The sequence below is a fragment of the Dromiciops gliroides genome, chromosome 4, assembly GCF_019393635.1.
Source record: "Dromiciops gliroides isolate mDroGli1 chromosome 4, mDroGli1.pri, whole genome shotgun sequence".
Lineage (NCBI taxonomy): Eukaryota > Metazoa > Chordata > Mammalia > Microbiotheria > Microbiotheriidae > Dromiciops > Dromiciops gliroides.
In genome coordinates this window covers 27,030,611-27,049,049 of record NC_057864.1, presented here as the reverse complement: position 1 = coordinate 27,049,049, position 18,439 = coordinate 27,030,611, and the positions used below count along the sequence as shown (strand labels likewise).

Below are 18,439 nucleotides of genomic sequence, written 5' to 3'. Positions count from 1 at the left end.
TCCAGCCTATGCCATGCATAAAAAGCTTTAGCACAAGGAAGGCAACAGAACGAATGGCCAAAGTGGGCAATTTTTCAAGGTGCCTATGCAGACCCATTTGAGCACCCCAAGAATCTGTTCCATTCTTCATGTGTGGGATATCCCAAAGCCCCAGATATAGTCAAGAGGCCAAAAACAGAAAAGCCAAGCTCCAACACTACCCCGTGCCCTTGAGTAAATTGCTCAGCCCCTCTCAGGTCGCCAAACAAATGGCTATGACTAGATGGTCTCTCCGGCCTTTTAATCTTGATTCCTATGAGCCCATAAGCCCTTATTGTAATTCTTTAACCTTATCAATAAGTAATTCTTTATTCATTAAAAATCAGTTTCCTGTTTTATATGACTGCTCATGTATAGCTTATGTTGAATTGCTTGAGTTCTTGGGGGGTGGGGAGGGAGAAAGAGAATTTGGAACACAAGGTTTTTTAAAAAGTGAGGTCAAAACTTGTATTTTACAAGTAATTTGGGAAAATAAAATTCTAAATATAAATGGTTTTTAAAAAATCAATTTCCTTGGCAACAAGATATAACTTAATTTCTAGCTAGGTCTATCCCTTCCTACCTAATCCTGGAATCTCAGATTTTCTAGTTCAAGATTAAATGCAAATCCGGCCTCAGACACTTAACACTTACTAGCTGTGTGACCCTGGGCAAGTCACTTAACCCCAATTGCCTCACTAAAAAAAAAAAAAAAGATTAAATGAGATCATATTAATAAAGCACTTAACACAGAGTCAGTACTACACAAATGCTTCTCTCCACCCCATCCCAAACACCACTCCACAAGATGCGGGAGGGGACACGACACTTACTTCTTTCTAAGAAAGGACAGGATGCTGCCTCTGCCTTCATGTCCCACTAGCCAGGAGATGTAATGAAGCGGCTTCACTCTAAAAGAAACAAATATCCACCAAAACAAAACATATTATGGAGATTTCCATTCTAAATCAATTCAGAAAGCCAAGATTTACTGTACACATACTTCAGAAAACTGCCTCCAACATTACAACAGATTTGGGAATATAACTGAAAATGCACTTTTGGGGCAGCTAGGTAGTGCAGTGGATAAAGCACTGACCCTGGATTCAGGAGGACCTGAGTTCAAATCCAGCTTCAGACACTTGACACTAGCTGTGTGACCCTGGGCAAGTCATTTAACCCTCTTTCCCCCACCAGAAAGACAGACAGACAGACAGACAGACAGAAAGAAAGAAAGAAAGAAAGAAAGAAAGAAAGAAAGAAAGAAAGAAAGAAAGAGAAAAAGAAAAGAAAGAAAATGCATTTTCTTTTTTTTTCTAGGAGTATGTCACATCTACAAATATTCACAAAACTCTACTAATGTGTCGCATGTAGTGAGGTGGAATAAAAAGAACCAGCCTGAGTAATCAGGAATTCTAGTAGCCCTCAGATTCAGTTTAGCCTGCTACTAGGACCCCATCATGCCCTGCCTATACTGAGGAAGCAGCATAAGAAGAAAACCAAACAAGAAATGCAAAAGCCCTCTGAAGGGTTGAATGTAAGCTGTCTTTATATGTTCTGCAATATCAGGTTCACTGCAGAGCAACAACTTGAACATCACACCAACTTCTGCAGTCAACTTTCACTAACACTTTACCATAGAAAAATGTTGGCTCCAAGTTTTAACTCCCCTCCAAAAACTGCTTTAGAATTATAATGCCTGCTAGAGCTGTGGTTGTGCTCACAGGCTAACTTAGAAAAGCACAAATTAGCATCATCTGTGTTGCACTATATTTTATTTATGTTATTAAACATTTCCCAATTATATTTTAATCTGGCTGGGGCCACTCTGGGGAGTGGCCTGGTGGCCTGGGGGTCTGACATCTCTAGGTTAAGGCACTCTAACCTATAAAATATAGAGTCTAAGTAGACTAAGTTGGCTCACACGATCCCAAGAAAAAAAGGCCAACACTAAATGAGGACAATACATGATCTCTGGAGGATTTCTTAAAAGCATGTTAACATGGACCACAGAGTAGTAACAAATCATTAAAAAGCTGAATACAGGAAGAGCTGAAGCCCGCAATTACAAGGAGCCTCATATCTTGCCCCCACACCTGACACTGCCAGCAGCAGGTCAGAGCTCCTAAGGCAAGCAGGGGCAACCTCCCCACGCCCAACGCCCACAACATATATAGGCCTCATACTTCCAAGATGGAAATTATCCAGAAGCAATGAGCACATTTTTCAAACTCACCTGTAATGCTGTTGCTGGGGAGGAAGAGCCCACGTGATGGTCAAGGCATGCACCTTCCTGATAGGAACCACTAAATGGGAAGAGATTTTAGATATGTATATTTTAGATAGATGTATGGGCCTTGGCTCTTTTTCTTTTTAAAAGTGTGGATACATTATAAAAACAAACAAGACTTAAAAAACTCTAATCAGTGAAATGAATGATCAAACATGCTACCCACCTCCTGACACACAGAGGTTACAAGGTGGGGTTTTCTTTTTGTTTTGTTTTGTTTTGTTTTGGGAGGGGAGATAAATTTTTGTTAACAAAATTTTTAAAATGTAATTTTTTAGATATTGGGTTTATGGCAAGTGGTATTTTAGTGTTAAAACAAACCCATATATCATCTACAAAAATGTTAACTATACAAACAGGATGATCCCAGAAAAACCTGGAAAGACTCATGAACTGATGTACAGTGAAGTGAGCAGAGCTGGGAGGACATTGTGCATAGTGACAGCAGTATTGTTCAATGAGCAATTGTGAATGACTTAACTACTTTCAGCAGTGCAACGATCCAAGACAATCCCAAGGGACTAATGAGGAAGCTTACTATCCACTCCCAAAGAAAGAACTGATAAAAAAGAGCACTTGTGGATTGTACATATATAACCTGGTTTCGATCTTGTGGAGGGGGAAGGAAAGGGAGGGAGAAAAATTTGGAACTCTAAAATAAAGCAGGGGGGCAGCTAGGTGGCTCAGTGGATAAAGCACTGGCCCTGGATTCAGGAGGACCTGAGTTCAAATCCGACCTCAGACACTTGACACTTACTAGCTGTGTTACCCTGGGCAAGTCACTTAACTCTCATTGCCATGCAAAAAATAAAAAAATTAAAATTAAAATAAAGCAGATGCTAAAGAAAAAAGAAAGAAAGAAATGTTAACTATAATTCAATTTGTTCATATTCATGGAGCAATAATCCATTTTCCCTTTTAGCAAAGTACAGTTTAATTTACTTTCATGGATCAGAAAAGTGGCGGTGTGCAGGGAATGTGATAACATGGGATTTGGTCAGGAAAAAGGTCAAGGAAAACAGCGATTAGTAGAAAAGGTGTTTATAGTAGAAACAGCCAGTGACAGGGGAATGGCTGAGCTAATAGTACATAGGAACCCTACAGAACTGTGATAGATGAAGAGCACATTTATAATCTTCCACTAACATCCTCTTCCAATGCTGCTTTGTTGCTCTGAGGCAGGTAGAGGTTTTTAAAGATTAGGCCCCAATGAAACAGATGTAATTGGGGCCTGCAGAAAGGTAGAAGGGAGGAGACTAGAAGGCAAGGGACACAGTGAACCCCTGGTCATCTAGCTAAGGATTGAAAGACTTGACAAGGAGGCTGGCCACCAGGGGAGGAGTTGTGTTGCCCAGAACCACTCAGGAAAACCAGCTAAGTGACAGAAGAACCCCGGGGGAGGGGGGGGGGAATCTTCACCAATAATATTTGTTGATTTTTATGCAGGATGAACCATGTTTACCATATTAAGACACTAAGGGAGAAAAGCAAAACACAGGAGAGCATTCCCACACACATGCCAGTATAAAGACAAGCAGGATGAGAAGAACATTTTATTTCACACATGATAAATTCCCAAAAAAGTTACAACATAAAAATTAAGAAGAGAATTCCACAGCTCTCAACCATTACTAGAACAATGTTTTGGTGGGGAGAGAGTATGTACCTTACTGAATATGACCTGGGGTTGGGGCAATAGCCTTTAACCACATTTTGAGCTTAAAGTTTGTTCCCCAACCTATCAGCCAAAGCTCTGGGGACTAATGAAGTGGAATAGATTAAAATAATTTAGTTAATTAAAACTAAATTCTGTAACTGAAAGGTGCTTTCTTTTACTTTTTGGTTTTGCATTAATCAAAACTAGGCAGTTCAATTTGTCTATAAAGGGATTTAATTTAAGGGATGTAAATAAAAATTGAAATATGATTGAAGGGGGCAGCTAGGTGGCACAGTGGATAGAGCACCGACCCTGGAGTCAGGAGGACCTGAGTTCAAATCCAGCCTCAGACACTTAACACTTACTAGCTGTGTGACTCCTGGGCAAGTCACTTAACCCCCATTGCCTCACTAAAAAAAAAAAAAAAAAAAAAAAAGATTGAAGAATAAATCTGATACCCCCCCCCAAAAAAATAAATTTTAAGGGAAATAGCACAAATCTGTAAGAGATATTCTTCCATAGGTAAATGACAAAAAAAAAAAAAGGATAAATGACCAAAGGACATGAACTAATGTCAAAAAAAGAAATGCAAACAATGTTAAATGAAGTGTTAAAATTGCTAACAATCTAAAAAATTCAAATGTCAAAACTGTGTTTTAGAATATAAAACAAAACACAAGGAAGAGTGACAAAATTCTTCAAATGAATAAAATAAGGACAAAATTGTTCATACCCTTTGACACAGGGATCCCACAAATGGGTTTATATTGCAAAGAAATTACTGGCAGCAAAGGAAGACCTGGGCAGCTAGGTGGCACAATGGATAAAGCACTGACCTGGATTCAGGAGGACCTGAGTTCAAATCTAGCTTCAGACACTTGACACTTCCTAGCTGTGTGACCCTGGGCAAGTCACTTAACCTTCATTGGCCCACGTGAAAATAAATAAATAAATAAAATGAAAGATTTTGCACATGTATAGCCTATGGGACGAGGGGAAAGTAGGGAGGGAGGGAATGAGAGAGGAATAGAATTTGGAACTCAAAACTTAAATAAATAAATAGGCAAAGGAAAACCTAACAGTTCAAAAATATTCATGGCAACACTACTTGGAATAGCAAGTAATATACTTTGAGCTCCCTGAGAGCAGGACAAGGCAGCTGGTATAGGGCTATGAAAAGAATGCTGAACCTAAAGTCAGAAATACTTGAGTTCAAATCCAACCTCAGAAACTCACTAGTTGTATGATCCTGAGCAAGTCACTTAAATGGAGATAATAGCACCTACCTCCCAGGGTTGTGATTAAGATCAAATTAGAAAATATTTCTAAAGCTCTTTGAAAACTTTGAAGTGCTATATAAATATTATTATTATTATTATTATTATTATATCAGAGCTAAACAAACTGTCTTATGTGAATGTAATGAAATGTGAATATGAAGAATTCAGAGAAACATAAAAAAGACTTGGAAAAATAGAAATAAAACAATATGCAAAATAATTACAACAATATAAATAAAACTTTGTAAAGAAAGATTCTGATAAAAAGTCAATGGACAATGATACTAGAGGTGAAGGGACTAGCCTTGAAGGGAAGAACTGTTTTGTCTAAAACCCCCCAGAGACCATCCAAGAGTAAGAAAAATTCCACTTCTTGTTGTTCTTGGGAAATGTGTGACTTTTAGGGGTTCTGTGTGATGTGCTAAAACAAACTTTATCAATGAACAACATGCACATTAACAAAACAAAGATGGAAAATAATTCAAATACTATAAATGAATTTCCATTTCACTAGGACTGTTTTCCATGCAGAGCCTTTAAGTTTATCCATTCTTAAAAAGCAGTAACAACAGACCATTGCAGGCTATGTGTGGATGGCAGGCTAAGTCAGCTTCCAGGTGAAGGTGTGGAACTGACAAAAGACATCCAAACAGCCCCTGGAGAAGGGACAGAAAGGGGAAAGAGAGGCCAGGCAATGACGTTGTTATAGGGCCTGGCTCCACAAGAGGAAAATGTGAGGGAAGTGAGAAGGTACAGGAAAACAGTTAAGCATCTAAGCAAGCTAAGACAATTATTTCTTTTCCCTCCATGTTTATCCCTTGACAAAGCCTGGAGTCACAAACCTCACTGAAAATATCAAGACAGAGACAGAGACAGGAGTGTACTTATTAAATGCTCACTAGGGCCACCTGCAGTGGCAACAGCTGATCATCCAGCTAGCAAGGGACAGGCTGTCTCTAGTTAGTGCTGGGTCCTAATGCCATCCAATTCTCATTTCCATAAAAGAACTTACAAAAGAAATTTCACAAACCTCTGTACAGTTTGTTAAATGCTGGCGTGTCAAACGGATCCGTTAAATGGCCAAAATTTGGTTTAGGCAACCCACTGAAAAGAAAACAAATATCTTTTAGTCTTTCTAAACCAAAGGCTCTCAACCTATTTTGTGGCCCTGACCCCCTTGGGCAGTCGGTCTGGTGAAGCCAATGGACTCCTCAGAATCACATTTTTAAATTCATAAAGTAAAATACATCGGATCACAAAGAAAAAATAATTATGTTAAAATACACTTACCAGGTTTTTTTGTTTTTTAAATTGACACTCCCCAGCTTAAGAAGTCTATTCTAAACAATTATTTCCAAGCAGGTCTATCTACTCCCTATCTACCTTGTCTGCTACACATACACAGGTGAAAAGAATTCGGTCATGAGCTCTCATTTATAACAACTCTTAGGTAAGCCTCCTCTTCATCCTGACCTCAGGCCCAATACCTCCCACCCTTCTAAAATTAAGGAGAAGACAATGAGGCTCACGATAAATGCTTTTTCATCTAAGAGCTACTATTCATATTGGACTTGAAAGTCAAAGGGTGAGGTGGATAAAGCACCAGCCCTGGATTCAGCAGGACCTGAGTTCAAATCCAGCCTCAGACACTTGACACTTACTAGCTGTGTGACCGTGGGCAAGTCACTTACCCCTCATTTCCCTGCCCCCCCCCAAATTAAAAGCCAACAGTGTTGTTCTTTTTTTGGGGGGGGGGAGTGTTCTTCTTAAAGATCACTTAAGAATTACCCCCACATTATATATTGATAGATATTGAAAGTGAGCCCCAAAGTGAAGTGATTTGCCCAAGTTTATAGAGCTACTAAGTTTTGGAGTAAAGGTAAGCCTAGAGTCTAAGTCAACACTCTTTGCACCATTAAACAATTTTCCCATCTCCTTCAGTCTACTCTCCACTGTCTTCCTAGATTAAGTAACCTATACGGAGAAAGAAGGCTATCAATTTGTTTTTCTTATTCCACTGACCTAAGACAAATTACTTACCATTTCTGGGCTTGTATTCCTTGTCTGTCCAAAAGGGGGTGGAGGGTTGGCTAAATGGCTTTTAAAGCCCCTTCTGGGGTGAGGAAGCCCCAAAATGGAGCGATGGGGGAAGCCTCCAGAAGGTGACACTCGGACCTAACTTTGGTTTTTCCAAATCATGACTTGGCTTATTGTTTTGTTGATAGTCCAGACGTAAGGAAATTTAAGGAAGTTTTAATAGCACAGATTAAATCTGAAAGTGTGTGTGCACGCCTCTCTCCACCCCGCCTCAGCCCCCAGTCCTGGTTGTTAAACACGTACCCACATATTGAACTACTGAACTCAGCAAAAGCGCACGGAAGACACAGAGAATGAAGTCATCACTAGACCGCAGTTCTGGGGACAGTAAACTGCTAATGGTGATGATAAACAACTGGCGTTTATATAGTGCTTTATATCCATTATCTCCCTTGAGCCTCATACACCCATTCTCTTGAACCCATTGAAATCCAGGTTCCCAACACCTTGAAAATATGTTGGACTGAACTTTGAATGAAGGTACGGTCTATAAGATGCAGAGATGGAGGGAATCATTGTCCACAATTTGTGATTCTAACTTTCAAGCAAAATTTTCATTTAACAAACATTTCTCAACCTACCCTTTATGCAAGGGCCTGTGCTATATATAAAGGGCAAAAACAAAGATGCCTCAGGCATAGTGCAATTCCTCCAACCAATTATTCTGATATATATTCTGATAAGGTAGATAACCGTTAACCTCAGTTTCCTCGTCTACAAAATGGGACTAATAACAGCATCTAGTTCAAAGGGTTATGCTGAGAAAAGAGCTGCTAGTGATTTTTTTTTTATTTTTTTTTTAAGTGAGGCAATTGGGGTTAAGTGACTTGCCCAGGGTCACACAGCTAGTAAGTGTTAAGTGTCTGAGGCCGGATTTGAACTCAGGTACTCCTGACTTCAAGGCTGGTGCTCTATCCACTGTACCACCTAGCTGCCCCCTGCTAGTGATTTTCAAACCTTAAAGTGCTATAAAAACAAAAGCTAATCTTTACCATTGTTATTATCACAATCGTTCATGTACACATACATTGAAGTAGTCGATTCAGGCCTGGCCTTTTTCTCCAGAAGCTGGAAGGGAACAAATCGACAGAAGATGCTAGAATGACTGAGAAATCTACAAGCACAACCACGAAGCCCTCCCCTGGATGCCTCATGACGGATACACAGAAGCATAGGGTGAAGAGGTGACCAGCTGCTGGTTGGGACCCACATGGGCTACAGTAGATCCTGGATCAGGCCCAAAAGGACCCCTGAGGACTCACAGGGTGAAACGCCAAGCTATCCTTTCTTTTTATATCAACAAATTATATCAATGTAAGTTTGCTGTGTGTATTTTGTCTCATCCTCAGACCCAAATATGTGTGTGTGTCTGTCTGTCTCTGTCTCTCTCTCTCTCAAATTAGTCTTCAGTAACTACTACTGAAGAATCAAAATCTTTAGTAGCTAGCCCAGACTGGATTAGCTTGTTCACCCACCCCTGACCTAAATGAGTAAATCCCCATTCTAAAAAAGCCTTTGCTTTTGGGAGTGCAACTTGACCTTGGTCCTTTTCCCACAATTGATTTCTCACTCCTTCACGAGGTTTCTAACAAAGTGAAAGTCAGTTCAACACAACTTTCACTATGTTTCCAAAACTCCCCCTTGGGGCACCTCAAAGCACACAGTCAGAGGTGGCCCTGCAGCTCTTGGGAGAGGGGACTCAGGCAACTTTCAATGGCTTTAAGTGCCTAGTGATGGACTGTCTGCCAGTCAAGCATGGCAAGACTCATCACCAGGACAAGAATTTTTTAAAACTATCACTGAGGATGCCTTCTGCTAAAGTGCAGAAGAGTCCAGATCTCAACTGGTGAAGGGGGTGCCTAAAATAAATGAATGAAACAAGAAATCTTCTGAAATACTTCAGTGTCCTAATAATGTTACTAATAATCAGTGGAAATGTGAATGAGGTTCAACTAATATTGAGCCAGACATTATTCAAAATCAATCTGACAGGCCACCTTTTTGGTTATTTTCTTCTCATAATTTGAAAGGCTATGTTCAGATTTCAGCACAAGAAAAAGTCTACTGTTTACCCATCAGCCACAAGAAAAGGAAAAAGGATTTATTTTATTTGCTGAAACCTCTCTTCATAATTCTGCTAACTTTTGGGATATTTTTTAAATTGGAATCCATACCCCACAATCATTCTAAGAATTCCTTTAAAAAAGGAATTTCACAGGGGGCAGCTAGGTGGCGCAGTGGATAGAGCACCAGCCCTGGAGTTAGGAGGACCTGAGTTCAAATCCAGCCTCAGACACTTAACACTTACTAGGTGTGTGACCCTGGGCAAGTCACTTAACCCCAACTGTCTCACTAAAAAAAAAAAAAAAAAAGAAAGAAAACAAAAAGGAATTTCACTTGAAAGGAGAGAGAAAAGGAGAGAAAAATCTTCATCATCTCCACAAGGCCTCTGGCCTCTGCCCCTTCCTTTTGATTCCTGGTGGTTCCTTACCGTCCATACCCCCACAGGGCGGGTTATCTCTCAACCACCCCTATTACCTCAAGTCTATTCACTGGTGGTCTTCCCTCTAGTTCCCCTTCTTCGATTCATCATGTCCAAACTACCTGCTCATCTGCCTTCACCAAAGATCTGAATAAATCCCTCTTCTATTCAAAAGCTTTTCAAGGGGAAGAGAAGGGGGTTAGAGAATAAGCATTTATTAAGTGCCTACTATATACCAGTCACTTTACAAGTATTATCTCATCTGATCCTCATAAGTACCCTGGGAAGTCAAGAAATATCCCCATTTTAGAGTTGAGGAAAGTGAGGAAGACAGCTTTTTAAGTGACTTGCCCAGGCTCCTAGTGTCAGAGGCCACATTTGAACTCTGCTCTCCCAGACTCCAAGCCCAGTACTCTGTGCACTATGGTGCCCCCTAGAGGCCATTTCATGGACTCTCTATTGCTTAACCCTACAGAAGTCTTTCCCTACAGCTCTTAATTCTAATGCCTTCCCTTGTTGGTATGTGTGTGTTTGCTAGCAAGGACTGTCTTGAACAATGCCTGGCATATAGTAGGTACTTAATAAATGTTTATTGATTGACTGACAATTGCAGTTCCTGAGGCTCATGTTAACAGTCTTCCAATCTGCTGCCAACCTACCTTTCCAGCTTTATCTTAACTGTCCTCTCTTCAAACACTGGAAGCACCAGCTCAACTGGTCCTCCGTGGGCCTGGCTCATGTCATCCTTGCAATGTCCACCCTCCCCATTCCCTCTAAGACTCAGAGCTCAGAGGAAGGTCAGAGGAAACTGACCTCCTCCATCCAATCAAATTCCCCTTCCCTGCCCAGCTCTCCCCCAACAATGCCATCCTTGGGTTATCTGATGCCCCTCTGTCCTACCTTGCATGACCCCTTAGACCACATGGTCAATTTGGGCAAGAGCCTCTGGCCCAGGGCTTTGACGACAATCAATCCCTTTCTAGCTGACAGTGATGAGGGCAGTGGCTGTGCCACGATCCTGCAAACACCCCCCCAAAAGCTATGGCTGGTAGCAGAGCTTCCTTTGGTGTCTTCATCAAGGCCACAGAACTGAGACACGGATGGTAAAGCATCCCCAGTTGGGAAGCAGTGGTCTCAGCTCTATCTTAGTCATCACCCATCCACAGGAGCACACTCATAGGGTGCAACCTTGACTTCTAATTCACCTGGACACAGGGGACCACTGCCCCTGACATTTCTGCAGATCTCCTTCACATACCTCTATGCCACAGCCCTGTACCACAGAGGACAGATGCTTCCAGGGACCTGCCCCTGCCCCTCCCCCCCCCTGCCCCCAGCTATGATTTCAATCAATAACCAAACAGATATTAAGCACCTACTATGTGCCAAGCACTGTGCTAGGGCTGCAAATGCAGAATTGAGATGGACCCTGTCCCAGGGGCAGGTAGGTGGCGCAGTGGATAGAGCACCGGCCCTGGAGTCAGGAGGACCTGAGTTCAAATCCGGCCTCAGACACTTAACACTTACTAGCTGTGTGACCCTGGGCAAGTCACTTAACCCCAATTGCCTCACTAAAAAAAAAAAAAAAAAAGAGAGAGATGGACCCTGTCCCGAAGGAGCTTGGTCTACTGTGGGCACCCAACATGTTCACAGGTCAGTAAATATAGGCTACGGGTCTGGAAGGACTCTCGGGCAGCCATTGGTCTGAGCCTTGAAGGGAGCCCAAGCTTCTCTCACTAGGCCACAGAAGAAAGTGGCTGCAAACTTGGCTGCAGTGCAGAAGGCAGGAAGGGGAGTCTTATGGAAAACCAAGAGACTTAGGGCCTGGTTTTTGCTTCAGTGTTAACAAGCCTGGAAAGGTAGGATGGGCCCAAGACAGCAGAGCTTACATTTCAAACTATAAGCTGTTAACAGGGAGATACTGCAGCTTCCTGAGCAGGGGCATGACATGCTCAAACCTTCACATTAAAAACATCCGTTTGGCAGCTGTGAGGAAAACAGACTGGAGAAAATGAAGGTTGGACAACCAATGAACAGGCCAGACGAACAGTCCAGCTGGGAGCTGACGAGGGCTCTCTGTGGTTGTTTTTTTGCAGGGCCAACAGGGGTTAAGTGACTTGATCAACAACAGAGAGCCTGGCTACCCAGCCATCACTCATAAAACTATTTCTATGAGAAAATCTATTCTTCGTTCCAAGCAAGCGAGTGACTAAAAGCAAACACAACCTGCTTGTAAGTTGGGGACGCCTGCATGTAAGGTAGATACACACAGGGGGCAGCTAGGTGGCTTAGAGGATAGAGCACCGGCCCTAGAGTCAGGAGTACCTGAGTTCAAATCCGGCTTCAGACACTTAACACTTACTAGCTGTATGACCCTGGGCAAGTCACTCAACCCCAATTGCCTCACTAACAACAACAACAACAACAACAAAAGATGGGGGGGCAGCTAGATGGTGCAGTGGATAAAGCACTGGCCCTGGATTCAAGAGGACCTGAGTTCAAATCCAGCCTCAGACACTTGACACTAGCTGTGTGACCCTGGGCAAGTCACTTAACCCCAACTGCCTCACAAAAAAAAAAAAAAATAGATACACACAGATGCTTCCCACCCAAAACTCTGTACGCTAGCTACATGTTAGCACCTGGGGCCACAACAAACCCTGACACAGCCAAACAAGCTCAGTGTGCACACACACTTACAGTCTGGGGGCTTTGGGTTCTCCAGGTGGGTCCTCCTTCCAATGGTGCAGTTGTTGCAACCCCTACCAGGCCCCACCTGGCCTTGTTCTCCCCTAAGCCCCCCACAAGAGTCCCCCTCCCTCTCCCAGCCACAAGGGACTTTCCTCAAGGGCTCTCAAAGCCATATGTGTATCAGTAGAGCAGGCAGGCCATCCCTCAGGTAATCCCCTGTTCTCACCAAGCATCTCCCAGTGAGAAGAGAAACAAGACGAGTTCTTTTCACGAGCAATCAGTAATGACACCCAATTTGCAAACAACCTTCTATAACTCTGACCCTTGGAAAAGGTCCTGGCCTAAGAGCAAGACCCTGAGCAATTCATCTTGCTTCTCGGCCCTGGCTTCCTCCTAAGAAAGGAGGGAGTAGGGGTGGCACTCAATGACACTCAATGACCTTTCAGTTCTAAATATGAAAAGAAACCTCGGGGCAGCTAGGTGGCGTAGTGGATAGAGCACCGGCCCTGGATTCAGGAGGACCTGAGTTCAAGTCCAGCCTCAGACACTTGACACTTACTAGCTGTGTGACCCTGGGCAAGTCACTTAACCCTCACTGCCCCACAAAAAAATTTTCTAATTAATTCATTTTTTTAAAAAAGAAAAGAAAGGAAACCTCTTACTTGTTTGGGATGTTAGAGAAGATTTCAGTCACCCACTTTTCCAAGGTATCAAGTGTTTCTGGAAGAAAGTAAAGAGACTTGAAATGCCATGTATTTATTCAAGGCAGCAGATTGCTTGTAACTGTATGTATAATGAGAAGAACTCTGGATTGGAGAGAGACCTTGGACTTCAATCTCAGCTTTGTTAAGAACCAGCTGTGGGACCCTAACCAATTTGCAACCTCCCGGCCTGCGCTTCCTTCCTTCTCCATAAAATGAGTGGCTACAGACTGGAACGAGGTGGTGAAGGAGGGGCAGCGTCACCTCCCAAGATCCCATCAGACTCACATTGGAGATGGGCCCGAAAAGCGAGCCTTCTGACCCTGGAAGGGCTGGTCTGGCCAAACAAACTAGAAAGCTCTTGGCTTGGCTGAAGGAAGACCAAGAGAAAATAAAATAAATGCCAACATTCTTCTTCCAGGAGAATTTCAGGAAGAAGAAAGGTCTGCATCCTCCGAGACGCCTACCTTTATACCAAACCAGCCTTAATGGCCAAGAGGGACCCTAAGCGTGGCAATCCCAGTAGAAAGGGAGAGGAGGAGAGCCTAGTGGTTCAGAAGGGAAGGCGCTCTTTCTTCTGGACATAGCCCCATAAATGGAAGAGCCACAACCTCTCTGCATCTCAGTTTTCTCATCTGTAAAATGTGGGAGTTAAGACTAGCTGGCCTCTACAATTCGTGCTAGCACCTCCAAACAGCAAGCTGCCCCTGCCATCTAACCCTCTGCTTTCTTTTCCTCCTAAACGGCTGAGCACGGAGACTCCATTTACTGCACAGTTATCGCTCCTATTTAAACCCTTTTGTCCTATCTGTGGTTTACCTCGCACACGTCTTGTCAACGAGCTCCAGGGGAGGAGAGACAAGGGATGTGCCTGAAGCCGCAGCGGCAGCAGCTTGCCTTCACTGGCACTCGGCCAAAGCTCAAAAACCACCTTTGTAACTGAGCCCAGAAATATTAGGCTGGAAAAGACAAAGCTGAGAGGGCCAGCGCCAGCGCCAAAGCGCAACACGTTTGCCCAGGGCTTGGAATGGGCAAAGCTGGGACACAACAAAGCCATCAGAGAAGAAAAACCTAACATCTGGGGCTGATATGGGATGGATACTTGGGGAGGCCATGGCACAAAGACACAGCTCACGAGGAAGCCTGCTATTTGGAGGGAAAACCGGATTCCAAGCAGGTCTACTCTGCCAGGGCTCAGGTTAATGTAGGTAACCTATGGTGCACTGGGGCAATCCAGACCAGCAGGAGAGACAAACAAGACCACAAGCCTACACCCAATGCAGGGACATAGCCAGACTGATCCTGTGACCTCTTTCTTACTGGTGGCCCTTGGGTGATGCTCATAAAACTGCTTCCGGAGTTAGTCAGAGGCTTCCTACCTTCCCACTGCCCACCCGCAGCTCAGCCTGAAGCCAGGGGTACAGGCATCTTCCTACCTTTTGACTGCACCACCAGGGTCATGTAATGCGCAGAGTAATAGTGCAGCCAGAACTCCCGGAGTCTGCCATGGGTGTCAATGTTGTTCCTTTTTGGCTCATGTTTGAGGGTCTCCGCATTCCCTGGGAAAGATGAAAGAGTGAGTACAGCAATGGCAGACTGCTAAGATACCCTCATACACCAACCTCATATGCTCCAATTCTTGAACCCAAAGAGGTATCATACTCATACAACTGTGCTGCACTTACCCAGTTTGATAAAGAGACTGGGAAAGCAAACCTTCAGTGCTATTGTTACTGGCAACGGCATAACCAGGAATCTAAGCTCAATGTCCTCTTCTACTACATGTCAAACACTTCCCAGTGGCCTGACTCTGACTCCAATTAAGTACCAGTGGATACATCTACAAAGCCAGGACAAACTCGGGCTCAGCCAGAAGCCACAGGCCTGAAGGGAACTTGAGACTCCTCATGGAGCTGTCTCCATGGCACCGCATACACACAGAACTCACTGAAGGGTCGCACGGGTCTGTTTGAATGACAGAAGCACACCCACCCTCGGCCACAAGACATTCTACAGTGAAGCATTTAGGTGACCCTGAGCTCTCCGAGGCTCTGCCAGCACCGTTAGTTCTGACAGTTCCCCAAACCAGATGGAAAGACTCCAAGAGGGGAGAGCAAACCCAGGGTCAGCCTGGACTCAGAAAAGCTCCCAGAAGTCCATGCTTTATAAAAAAAGAATGATTAACTCCATGCTTCTTCCTACTACCTTACTTGTCTTGACAAACAAGTCAAACAACTTATAAACACTACTGGTAGCAGACTGAACTGAAACAAGTAGACATAAGAAAAGATTTCAATTAAATTTCCCTAGTGGGGAGTTTGTGTTTGGGTCATATGTTTGTTTTTTGGTTTCTCACAAGAGTGGGTCGCTCCTTTTGTAAGAAAGAGGATGATCTGACCTGACATTGCTTCCTTTAAGCACTCAGAGCAAGAGTACACACAGCAGGCAAAGAGGACATCCAGTGCCCCCTTTTACCCCACACTGCTGTTGCCAGGGCACAGGCTCTAGAGCACTTAAAGGTGACCCCAGAAACAGGCTGCTTCTGGCATATAAAAGCTACAGCACAGAGAAAAGCCCCAGGATAAATCCCTCACCTCTCTGAAATGAATTTTCTCTGGTGTTTAAATGAGCCACAAAACCAATCATTCAACAATACTTACTCCTAGGGGAAAAAATCATCAATTTCTTTTCAATGGAAATAGATAACAAGTCCCAGGGCCTAACCATGCAACACCTCCTACACAGTGGTCACTGATGCATGCTTGTTTAGTGGCTATCTAAAGCCCTTTTCCCAGAAGAGTCGAGAAAAATCACTCTGGAAGATGCCCAGATTTAGTCAACTCCACAGACCTTCATTAAGCACCAGGCATTTACTATGCATCTGAGGTACCCTTGTGGCTACAAAGTGAAAAATGACAGCACTGTCCTTAAAAGGAACAAAGGTGAAAACACCATCAAGAAAGCAACACCAACCACACTGACATAAGCAACCCAGCAGGTGCTTCAGTAGGAAGCCCTTCATCCAATGAGCTCAGCCAGAACAAACATTGGACCCAAATAAAGGAGGCTATGCTCCAGTCGTGCAGGGTCATTCTAACTCATTCCCCCTCAAGTCATCAGTATTTCCAGGCAGGACTAAACAGAAACAGTCTGTTATCTATAACTCCTGGGTTGGCCCTTAAGGACAAGTTTTACTAGAGGTGAAGTCAAGACATAGGGTGGCCTATTGTTTCAACAGCTTTCCTACTAAAGGGCCTGATCTTTGAGAAGACATGAAATAAAACAACGTGGATACATTTAGAACCCAACTTACCCCAAAAGAATTTCCCCATGGGATGCCCAGGTCTGGCAAGGCTTCCAAACAGCATTTCCTTTCTGTTTGCATCGGAAGGTCTTGCAAGTTGATATTCTGTCAATCATAAAGAAGGAGCAATTACTAAGAGGATATAGGCAAGGGCCTTCCAAGAGCCCATGATGACAACACTCCGTATCTCTCAGTAGGGGCAGGCAGCTCTTAAGTGTCTGGAATGTCACACTTAACTTCAAGAGACTCTTCAGTACAAGCGCAGCCCTCAGAGATGACAGCACCTTTAGTGATCAGGGCAGCCAGAGGTGACTGGGGAGCTGGCAGGGGTCTCTCTCTCTCCTCCCTGTTGTGAAATCTGCCAGAGCCCAGCCTTTCTCCCTTCCACCACAGTCCCAAGCCTAGTGCCAGATAAAGGTTCCATGCTCAAACATAATGATGCTTCCTTTCAAAGGCACCAGCAGGGAACACTCAAGGTTTTTTTAAGGTACTTTCAATAGTGACCGATTGCATGCTTTCCTGAACCAGAATACTAACCATAATTTAATCTAAACCAAGAACATAGTACAGTGGAAAGAGCACTGGCTTTGGAGTCAGATGAACTAAATTCAAACCCCAGGTCTGGACAAGTCACTTAATCTCTCTGGCCTCAGTTTTCTCATCTATAAAATGAGGGGTTGGACTCAACTGGCCTTGAAGGATCCTTCCACCTTGAAATCAATGATCCCATTATACTGGATGCAGGAGTTACCAATCAATGAAGACACAAACTCACTGAAGGCTGACTTAAAACACAGCACAAAGAATCCCAGAAATACTAGCAATGGGCCAAAAGCTCACAAAGGAAAGCTGAAGAAGGGAAACAAAGAAGGCTCCAGAAAAGGAACAAATTACAATCTCCCTACTAAGCATACACACAATAAATATGGGGGATTAATAAGGAAACCACTTATACTGAAATTTAGTTATCAAAATATTTTTTAAAACCACAAGTTCTCTGGTGGCACAGTGGATAGAGCACCAACGCTGGAGTCAGGAGTACCTGAGTTCAAATCCTGCCTCAGACACTTAACACTTACTAGCTGTGTGACCCTGGGCAAGTCACTTAACCCCAACTGCCTCACTAAAAATAAAAATAATAATAATAAAAAATAAATAAATAGAATTATACTATTCCTGGTACTGCCCCCACCAAACTCTTCCTATTTTGGGGGCAGCTAGGTGGCACAGTGGATAAAGCACCAGCCCTGGATTCAGGAGGACCTGTGTTCAAATATGGCCTCAGACACTTGACACTTACTAGCTGTGTGACCCTGGGCAAGTCACTTAACCCTCATTGCCTTGAAAAAGAAAAAAAAGAAAAAAAAACACAAGTTCGAGGCAGCTAGGTGGCGCAGTGGATAGAGCACCAGCCCTGGAGTCAGGAGTACCTGAGTTCAAATCCGAACTCAGAAACTTAACACTTACTAGCTGTGTGACCCTGGGCAAGTCACTGAACCCCAATTGCCTCACTTAAAAAAACAAAAAGCAAACCCACAAGTTCCCAGACTTCAGCTTAAGAATATCCATGCTCATCCCTTGCTCTCTGAGGAGACTCACAGTGAGCAAGCTTTGAGCACCACATCTCACTGTGTGAACTTAAGCTCCCTGAGGGCAGGCATATCACTTTTGTCTTTATATACACAGGGCCCATAAGGCCAGTACTATAACACAACCCATGCATTCATTCCTACAAGTCAGTGTGCCATGCACCACTGCACAATTCAAAACTTGGGGCTTGTGGGAAAAGTGGGGTGAGGAGTCCAAGACTCCCAGCCTCGGATGCGGGTGTGGTGGTGTCTCTGGCAGGCCATGGTAGCTTCCTTTATGCCTGTGCCTGCTCCTCGGGAGACAGCACATGTTCTCTTACTTCTTTCAAA

General features: G+C 43.5%; 1 protein-coding gene across 1 annotated transcript in view; it reads right to left on the bottom strand.

The window, feature by feature from the left end:
• Positions 1-18,439, bottom strand: part of NRDC (nardilysin convertase) — an 86,268-nt gene that overhangs the window by 35,850 nt on the left and 31,979 nt on the right. Inside the window, 6 exon segments of the mRNA XM_044001929.1 lie at positions 852-929; positions 2,255-2,324; positions 6,276-6,349; positions 13,178-13,235; positions 14,653-14,775; positions 16,530-16,625. Of these exon segments, the coding sequence (XP_043857864.1) occupies positions 852-929; positions 2,255-2,324; positions 6,276-6,349; positions 13,178-13,235; positions 14,653-14,775; positions 16,530-16,625 (499 nt within the window).